The 10,490-nt window shown below is 35.7% G+C and overlaps 1 protein-coding gene across 1 annotated transcript in view; it reads left to right on the top strand.

The window, feature by feature from the left end:
* Positions 1-10,490, top strand: part of LOC111087755 (synaptonemal complex protein 2-like) — a 128,285-nt gene that overhangs the window by 101,189 nt on the left and 16,606 nt on the right. Inside the window, exons 28-29 of the mRNA XM_022395526.1 lie at positions 7,698-7,753; positions 9,419-9,479. Of these exons, the coding sequence (XP_022251234.1) occupies positions 7,698-7,753; positions 9,419-9,479 (117 nt within the window). The remainder of the gene's footprint in view (positions 1-7,697; positions 7,754-9,418; positions 9,480-10,490) is intronic.

The raw sequence follows: 10,490 nt of genomic DNA, 5'->3' as shown, positions 1-10,490 counted from the left end.
GTTGGTGTTTTTTAAGAAGCTATATATATGTCGTACTTGTTCCGCAAGTGTGTCCCCTCCCTCAGTGGTACAGTGGTATGTCTGCGGACTTACAACGCTAGAATCCGGGTTTCGATACCCGTGGTGGGCAGAGCACAGATAGCCCATTGTGTAGCTTTGTGCTTAATTACAAACAAACAAACTGTTCCTTGCATTATGGATACTCAGAATAGATTCCACCTGGAATTCCTTCTCCTCAGATTCATTGGTACTTCAGGTTCTGGTGTCAGGGTTGGTCATTCTGTTAACTTCTCCACCTTCATTACCCTCCCAACCTGTGTTGTTTCCATCCAAACAGATCTGTGGAATGTTGATTTTTTGTTACAAGGCTATCAGAGAGTAATTGGTCAAGATGGTGGTAGAGAGAGAGTCGATCCCATTCTTCTGGGATTTCGTTCCCGTTTATTTGTTGTGCCCAAGAAGATGGGATATTGCTGGCCGATCATCAATCTTTCACCTCTCAACCAATTCTTAGATCCTCCCAGGTTCACAAAGGAGTCTTTTCTCAACCTCCGTTAGCATTTTTCACCAGGTTCGTGAATGACTATGTTCAGTGTTGCTGATGCATATCTCCACATTCTCATAGTGAAGTCATCCTGCAGTTCATGGACCTGCCCTTTGGCCTAGTATCTGCAACATATGTCTTCTGCAGAGTCGTACAAGTTTTTCTTGTTACCTTCATACTTTGGGCCTTTGTACACTCCATTATTTAGTTACTTCTGGCACAATTCACACCCAGATTCTTCTTTCAGAAGGCACCAAGGCTGGCTTTCTTGTCAGAGCCGAAAAATCCATTCTCCAGCTGACTTACAATATTGTCCATCTGGGTGCATTTTTCAACATGTTTTAAGTTGGGCTCAGACAACTCCCATTTGACTCCAAGCTATGGAATGGACAGTCAGGCTCTGACTTATGTTGATGGGGATGTTGGCATCCCTCAAATCTGATTCCTTCAGGATGAGCACATATGTGGTCTTTTCACTGGTGACTGCATGACCAGTGGACCAGGAATTCCAATTCACTGGATCATCCAGTCTCCTTCATTAGGAGTAACATCTTAGTTCTCGAGTGGTGGTTGGATTGGATCAACACTACCATTGGTGTTCCTATACAGCCTCCTCATCCTGAGTTTCATCTCTTCACAGGTGCCTCACTTCAGGGATGGGGTGCACATTTTGAAGGTCAGAAATTCCAGGGTCTATGGATGAGAGACGAATCTTCCTTCCACATCAATAATTTTTGCTGTCCAACAGCCAATGGTTCAAGATCTAGATCTATTGCAGGGGAATATCATTATGATTCATTCCATCAATTCCACAGTGGTCTCTTACATTTCCCATGATGGGGGCACGCGTTCTTGGGACCTTTGTTTTCGAACTTTGAATATTCTCTACTGGGCTTACTCCCACCATATCAGCCTCCTGACTTGCCATGTTCCAGTGGTGATGACTTTAACAGCAGATCACCTGTCTCGGCCCTGTTGAATTCTTCTGACCAATTAGATGCTCCACTGCGAGGATTTTTGGTGGATTTACTCTCAGTTCAGGACTCCAATGATTGACGATTTCAACACTCGTTGAAACTCTCAATTATAGGCGTTTTTGTTCTCCAGTACCTCATCCTCGGGCTTTGGCAATAGGTGCATTCAGTCAAGATTGGATGGGATTGCACCTCTATGTCTTTCTTCCAGTTTGTCTGTTACCCAGTTTTCTAGCTATGATTCGATCCTCTACTTGAGAGCTGTTGGTATCCCCAGATTGGCTGGCCCAACCATGGTTTCCTCTTCTACAGTATCTTCAAGAGGGTCCACCTCTGCCTCTTCCTCTTTGAATATTTTTGTTGAGGCAACCTCAATCCAACATTCTACACCCAAGCTTTCCCAAGCTCAATCTTTGTGTATGGAAGTTATGTGGTCCTTTGCATGGCATCGGGGTTTAACTTCTAAAGTTGCCTTGTATGTGTCTCAATCTATCCATAGACTCACAATGGCCATTTATCAATGGAAATGGCACTCTTATAGCCAGTGGTGTCTCACAAGGAACTTCAACCCACTTCATCCAAAAGTGCCCACCATATCTCGTTTTTTGATCTGGATTTTTGACTCGGGTCTAGCTTCATCTACTGTCACTTTATATAAGGCAGCTTTATCGAATACTTTACGTTATTCTAAACATTGGAAAGTTTTTGCATCTTTTGTGCTATCCAGCATTTTCCAGTCATGTAGTCCTTCTTCCCAAATGACCTTTTCAATTACCCACCTGGGATATTAGTGTGGTATTATATGCTTTGTCTCAACATCCATTTGAGCCTTTAGCCTCATATACCATGTATCACCTTTCCCTTAAAGGGTATTTTTTGTTGCTGCTGGCATGTGTATGTTGTAGGTCAGAGTTGATTACACCACTTGTGCACAGGACTCTTTATCACTCCACTTCTGTCCTGTTACACTCTCATAGGTCCTTTCTTTGAAAGAATCTTGCAGCCAGGGAAGGGGATAAATCCTTCTCACCAATTCTTTTGCCAGCTATATCTCACCTCTACGACTGATCAGACACAGATCATATGTCGTGTCCTTTCAGAGTCCTGAGATGTTATGTGGCTCACACTAACTGCTTTCGAGGTGATGGCACTCAACATTTTATTCATTGTGATCCTTTGGTTTCTCGAGATTTATCCCCAATTACTTTGATGAGGTGGCTTTGCAAATTGATCCATAGTGCTTATTCTGGACTTTCTTTCCTGGTGAGGAAACTTCTGAAAGTCACATCTCATCAGATTTGTCACATTTCTTTGTCTTTAGCTGCCCTTTTTGAATTGCCCACTGAAGGACACCATAAAGGCTGATATGTGGCCTTCTCCCAATACTTTTATCTCACGTTCTTTACATGATCTGGCACTTCTTCTTCTGAGGGTTTCGACTACCCCTGTGGCTATTTTGACAACATCTGCTAGATTATAAAGAAGAATAGCAATGAGTATCTTTTTTCCTCCTCTTGTCTCTTTACCTCTTGTTTTCACTGGATCCTATTCTGTGGGAGTATTGCCCAAATTTATCAATACTACCAGTTGCAACAAGCTCTGTAGAAATGACTTGTTCAATAAGACCATCTAGGAGCTCACCAGATGAAATTACCATATTATGCTGGCCTGTCACTCATGGACTATCATGAGTCAAGCTATAGAGGATCCACCCACATCCCTGCCAATTATTGGATTGAATAAATCAGGGTCAGTTTTCTTTTAAAAATTTAAGAAATTTGGTTCACCTATTGCACTGTTTCTAGAGCACTGTTCTCATGACTCCCCAGTGTGCATTACTCCCCAGATTCTACTAGTAGAGCAAGGGAGTCCTTACCTCACCCAGTTTCCAGTCACTGGGGTGGTTGGTAGAGGCTTTTCCTCTAGAGTGTTCGAGCGTTTTCCTCCACTCCCTGGATGTTTTTCCCAGATGTCAGTAGGAGTGGCACCAGCCTCTGTAGGAGTCTATTCATAATACTAGTTCAGCTTTGATGCTTAGCTATCTGGTTGAGGTATGCTTCTTTTTGATCAATATCAGTTTAGTATATTGTTCATGGAAGGAGGTCCACTATCTCCTTGTAATTTTGAATGCAGAATGGTCCCATCCTGGGTCCTTGGTCAAGCATAATGGTCCACATCCTCTCCATAATTCAAGTGAAATGCTCCTTGCTCACTCGGTTGGGAGTGAGGATGAATGTTCATAATTCCAGACGAGATGAGTTCTGTTCCTTTGGTTGAGTAAGGCATACATCAGCGTTTATTTGGTCTTTTCACATAGTATACACTGTTAACATCAATAGTTAAACATTTACTAAATTTTTATTTTCTTACAATTCAACTTTTCACTTTTCAGTTAATCACTATTAACCAGTACACATAGAATATTTCTCTCTATTATAAGCATTAACTTCCTTTAGTAACTACATTAATTGAACAAGAGAGATGCAATTCCATACTTACAGCAAGGTCAGACTGGTGTATATCTGGAGTTTGGAAATCTTATTCATGTTTGCTTGGAGAATTCTTGCTTGGAACTGTTACCAGCTCTTTGAAGAACCTCAGTTCTTCCTGGAGAACTGGTTTTTAGCTCCAGACACGAGTTTTTATAGTATATTTTCTCTGTATCATTTCAATTTCACAAATAGTATTCCTGACTAACCGCAAGTAGTAAACTGTGCAACTCTCCAGGCTAATCCAAAAACAAGAACCAAAACTCTAAAGTAATTGGTTACTGTGATGGTGAGTGTTCCAGGTTTCCTTTTTACTCGTATTGCTATTATTGGTCTGGAGTAATAGATCTCACATCAAAGCACCAATTTGAGATGCTATCATAAACTTTTCAGTACCCTTTACAGTGCTACTAACTTGGTGTCAATTACTTATCATTGTCAAACTCGTGACTAACATTTTTCTCAGCGTCCTCACTGTAGCTTAATTTTATTCATAACTCTTAACTCGTGATTTTCAATACCAATTAACCTCTTAACTGGGCTTCGCCTAGTTCTTGACCTAATTTCATAATACAGGCATCCTTACTTACCACATTTCTTCATATATGTGTGTCACACTCAGAAAACGTAATTCTCTGTAGCTTCTTTTAATTCTTGAACATCAAAATACTGAAGTAATTGTAAAATTCCCTCAAAAATATCCAATTATTTCAGGTTTTGTCTTTCGGATTTCTTTAGATGGAGAGAAACTTTGTCAGCTTCAGTGTTCCTTACTTTCTTGTCGTGATTCCAGTAATTTGGAACACATCACTCTATGGCTACAGATTGGGATCCAATCAAAAGTATATCTATATATATAACATTACAGTCCAATTGCCCCAGCCACCAACGTGGGATATAGGGACCAATACTCCTTAATTCCAACCCCGAGTTGTGAAACCTCGGCTGGCTGGTTGAGGCTAGCCTATAATGCTGATTAGTCATGTACTATTCCACCTTTGATATAGGGACTAAGTTCTGGGTGAAGAGCATACCTGTTCTGGATGTAGTACAGTTCTTCCACTCAGATACCAGTCTTATCTTGGTACACCCTGATCTATTCAGACACTTTCTCTATGGATAATGCCTCACTGGCACATCCACCTTCTGAATGTGGGATTCTAGCTATAAGTGTCAGTGGAGTAAGTATTATCAGAAATACATTTTCAATCTAGGAAAATCTTAACTTACAAGCTAAATGAAAAAGATAATTTAATAAGCTGTAAGTTACAATAATTAAATCTTCACAAAAGGTAAGAACAAAAGCTTTTACAGCTACATAAAGTAAAATAAAATAAATTAAGAATACAGGTATGAAATTTAAATATTGAAGCTTTGTTATAAAACCAGAGAGACTCTAAAATGTCTGCTCAAAATTCAGCATTAAATATTGTAAAATTAAACATCAAAATAAATTGGATATTAAATATCAGAATCAGTTATAACTTAACACAAATGAAAATTTAAATGAAAGAATTGAATAAGATGCAGAACTACATATATATATATAGTTTCAACATTTAAACAAAACCATAAAGTAAATTTAGAATTTAACATACTGTGAATTTCTACACATGTCAGTTAGATTACAAAATTAGAACACCTAGGACAAAACCAAACAAATTACAATTTAAAATCAGACATAAAAAACAAAGATATTTTGTAAAAGTCAAGATATATATTCATTAATGTACTCTAAACTCAAAAAAGATGATACACATCACTTCACCAAGTCTTGTATGTCTGACATCCTTTTAAAGGTCAAGAATGATGTTGCTGTCCCTTAAAGTAGACATCTTTTTGGTGATGTTGACTGCAATAGAAGTGGATACCTGATGATGACTTGATCCTATTACCTATTACTTGACTGCCAGGGTTTCTTCCTTTGACCATTTGATTTTTACTCACTTGCTCCAAGCTTTTATACCCCACTTAATAGCCCTTGGTGATATTTGTCTCATGACACTCTCCACCTACGTCAGTGCACCCTCTTTCCTGGTACTGTGTATATAAGCACCACATTCGGATAATGTTATCACTTTTTCTCGACAAAGCGCACTAACAGGTTTTCCAGTATTAAAATCCTTCAGAGATACTTTGACCACTATCAGTGTTATCAAGTTGATTTTCATAATAGTAATTTATAATAACAATAAAAAATGTTCCAATTGGTAAGCCGATCAACGTCATGATTTCCCTAATTATTTCTGGTATAGAGGCGAATCAGGTCTCTCCTATATTTCTGATACTAGCATCGCACAACAATTGGATTGGGGGGGGGGGGGGTTTGCTTTCGGATGAGACTGTCAGTGATCTTATTCGTAATGATATGGAGACATATTTGGATCTTTGGTGATCCTGAGGGGAGCTGTGAGGCCACAAATGAGGGCGATCCTTTACATTTTACAGATAATTCAGGTTCGCTTTTTCCAGCACCTTCTTTTAGTCTGTTGGATTTTCAGTCCCCCTGTGGGACAGTGTAGAGTTTGCGGACTCCTAGCACTAGGGGGGCCAAGGTTCTATTCCCTTGTGTGGACAGGGTGGATGGAACAATATTGTTTTTCATGTTTTAGCCTTTTATGAAGGGGGGGGGGGTAGCCAATACATATAAAGACACCCTCTCAGGTCAACCAAAATCCTCCATGCCAAGTTTGGTCCTGCTAGCTCTAAAACTGTGGAAGAAGCTCATGGACAAACAAACAAACAAAAATTCCCACACGACATGAATGAATGTCGGATTGTCTTTTCTCTGAAAAAGGTGCTGTAATGAAAATAAATGTCCTCTAACACTTTTGGTTAATATTCTTATTTTGTTTTGCTTGTTTTCTTACTATTAATAATATTAATTACTGAATCCACCATTATTTTTGTTTTCTTTCATTTCAACATGATACAAAATTTCTATAATGTTTTAAATGAATTCTAAGAAGCATTGTAACTGTCACATTTAACATATAGAAACGTATAAGTTCTGCTTACAGAGTAATCTTCATTAATATTAGTTATCGCTTTGGTTCAATTGAACATCCAGAAATGAAAGATAAAGCAGTTAAAAAAAAGTTATGTTGCATGAGATAATGATATATGTTTCAGTTGTAAAGTTATTTCTACTTCATATAAATAGGTATATTATATTGTAGTTATTTGTAAGAATTAGTTTTGTTGATTACATATGGTCCATTTATAAGACAGATCTCTCAGTTATAAATAAACAAAGAAAGTCATTTCGTTAAATTTTAGGATATAAAATGCAAGTAACTATAAAATTTGTCAAATTATATGAGAGCTTTAAAAGTTTACTCAGATACCAAAATTGTAGTTTTATGTTTTGGAGTAGACTACATAATTTGTTAGGATGATGTAAAATATTTAAATTTCTTATAAATTTTCAATCAAAATTACTCATTTCTGTAACATGAGGAAAAATGTTTGTTTTCAGTAATTCTTTCAAAGTAAGTTGTATATTTGTAGAGTTTAATTTGTTTCTCAGGTAGACAACTTCCACCTTCTTATATTATGTTTTTGACAATAAAAGATGATATATTATTGTAAAAAAGTTATAATTTTCTATTCTGCTAAATTATACACTCTTAACACATTGGTTTAATGACGTGCAAACTTTGAAATACTGCTTTTTGGTGTTTGTTCTAGAAACCTTTTTTCAACGAATTCATGGATTCGGAGAAAGGCAGGAAACTGAAAAAGAGGTAAAATATCAAATAGATTCTTCATTATGTTTAGGAGTTTGCAGAACAAATTGTAGTGTGAAACACTTAATAACTAAAAAATAAGAGTGACCTTGAATTCCAGGAAAGTGTAAGTCCAATTTGTAACTGTGATGACTTCACCAGAACTTTTAGTTAACATTGGCACATAGGTTGGTTGTGTGTTTCTTTTTCTTCTGATAGTATTATTGTACACACAACAATAAAACTTTTTGTCTTTGTATATTAATACAGGTAGTAGTTTAGTAGACAGTCTTTTTAGTTTAGTACAAGTGTTTGTAGTTCTCTTTTATTTGCTTTAATTTAGAAATACTTCAATAAACAATGTGTTAATTAGGAAATTTTCATCTCTCTGTAGGGAGGTTTCATATGCAAGGTAACTTTCAGAAGTTTTCAGCTCAAACAACAAATAATTTTAAAAATGCAAATATTATAGCATTTGTTTTGTTAAAGCTAAGAAACTTAGACTTGGAAATGAGAAAGAAATTTTATGTATTCAAATGCTTAAAATTATTCTCAAGTATGTTAGTAAACTTAAGAGATCAAGATACTGGGAGCAAGTTACTGCATGACACATGTTAACTTATCCTTTTTATAGCGAGATATATTCTAGTATAGTACTGTGTATGCTAAGCAAAAAATTACCCATTTTAATATCTAAGAGTAACTGCTATTCCACCTATAAAACATTTCAAATATTGATAGATACGTGAAATCTAAGGAGAGCTGAAAAACTGTTATTATATAATTATTCGGCCATATGTACTGTTACAAAAATGTATACCCTGACGTAGATCTTAAGGTTCATAAAAATTTTAAGCTATATGTGAAACTTCAGAATGTGATTAATAAATTTAATACATTCTTTCTCATTAAAACGTTTTTAAAATTCCTTAGCAAACAGAGATTGTAACTTGCACTGAAGAAAACAGAATGTTGCATTGGATCACTATGTTTTTTTGTTGTTGTTATGGTGCTGACATTAAATTCAGTCTCTTGTTACTAATTTTGTCTAAGAATATTCCATTAGGTAGATGGCACTGTTTGTTATAAAAATAGCACCCATTTTACTTTTTGTAAGAAACTGTACTAAAGTCATTGAAAATATGTGTCATTGAAGTTTATTAACTCTGATACAACTTCTCACAAATGTTTGCTGAATCACTTGATTTTGTTATCTTACTGCATATGCAACTTATGATGTAGCATGTATAATCCTCATAAAATGGTTGTTTACTTTTTATTTGCAACCAAAGTCATCATTCACAGTAAGCTAGTTTCATATAAGAATTTCATTTTAATATCTTGATGAATAAATGAGAAAAAGGTGGTTATAAATCAGTAAAGTTAAAGTTTTCAAATAGGGTATGTAATTTAATATATATTATAGAGGAATTAAAAACTAACACTGAGAGATTAATAACAATTAAATTGACTTCAAAACTTAATACATTTGATAAATTATGAAACAACAGTAATTTTATACATGTTTACTATACACCCTGGAAATTAAATATTATCATAAATAAAAGCAAAGATATTATTAATTTGGCTTAATCAAATATTTCTTCTCTGTGTTATAGATTACATTATTTTTTTAATTATTTTCAATTTTATGGCATGTAAAATAAGTGGATTATTTACTAGGAACAGACACCAGTTTTAGGGCCAGAAGCGAGAAGAATCTCTATGCTTGGTTTGTTATCTGGTGAGTACAAATCTTGCACAGAAGGTATGCAATAAATATGATTAAGTTATATATAATATGTTATTTAAAGTTTTGATGTAAGTGTATGAATATTAATAATAACTCAAAGTGTGATGATTTCTTGTGAATCAACTACTTGAACACTAGTCAGGTGTTATTTATAAACTTTGTACTTATTGCAGTGTAATCTTTGTTTTTGAGTCAACAATTTTAATAATCCAGTTATGTGTTATAAACTCTATAGTTATTGCCGTGTGGTAATTGTTTTCAATTCAACAATATTAATAATTTCTGGGTTTGCACAGGTCCTTAAAGTTCCAAAAAATGCTTGAATTTTGCTTAATGAAATTTAAGTACTGGAAAATCAATGATTTTCTTGGAAAGGTCCTGAAAAGTCCCTGAAAAAAAATTATTTCTTGGTACTGTATATAAGTACCTCATTTAGTTAATTTTATCACATTTTCCTGACAAAGCCTCACTAACGGGTTTACTAGTATTACAATTGTTCAGAGATACTTTGAAAATTTTCATGTTATCTAGTTGATTTTCTTATAGTAATAATTAAAAAATAATAATAATATTCTACTTCTGATTGCCAAGCTGATTATGATATGAATTTCGAGATTACTATTTCTGGCACACAGGCAAATTGGTTCTCTCCTCTCAAATGTCTGATGTCAAGCTATGCACAACAATCGGAGGGGGCTGACTCTCAGTGATCTTATTTGTAATAAGATGGAGACATATTTGGATCCATGTTGGTCCTCCAAAGGGCTCTGAGACTGTAATTGAGGGCATTTTGGAGAAACTTTAGATTCACTTTTTCCCTGTGCCTCCTGCGTGGTGGTCTGGGGTTCTAATCATTATGGTGAATGCAGCAGATGGCCCGAAGTTGCTTGTTCTGACAAAACGACTTGCTTTACCTCAAAAACTGCTGTTCCAATCAAAAGTAGTCCACACAGTCTTTATATGACCTATAAAAACGAAAAGGAGGCCACTTTGGGATAAGCT

The sequence above is a fragment of the Limulus polyphemus genome, unplaced genomic scaffold (assembly GCF_000517525.1).
Source record: "Limulus polyphemus unplaced genomic scaffold, Limulus_polyphemus-2.1.2 Scaffold2586, whole genome shotgun sequence".
Lineage (NCBI taxonomy): Eukaryota > Metazoa > Arthropoda > Merostomata > Xiphosura > Limulidae > Limulus > Limulus polyphemus.
Note: the sequence above shows the minus strand (reverse complement) of the source record. Positions and strands in the feature narration are given on the sequence as shown.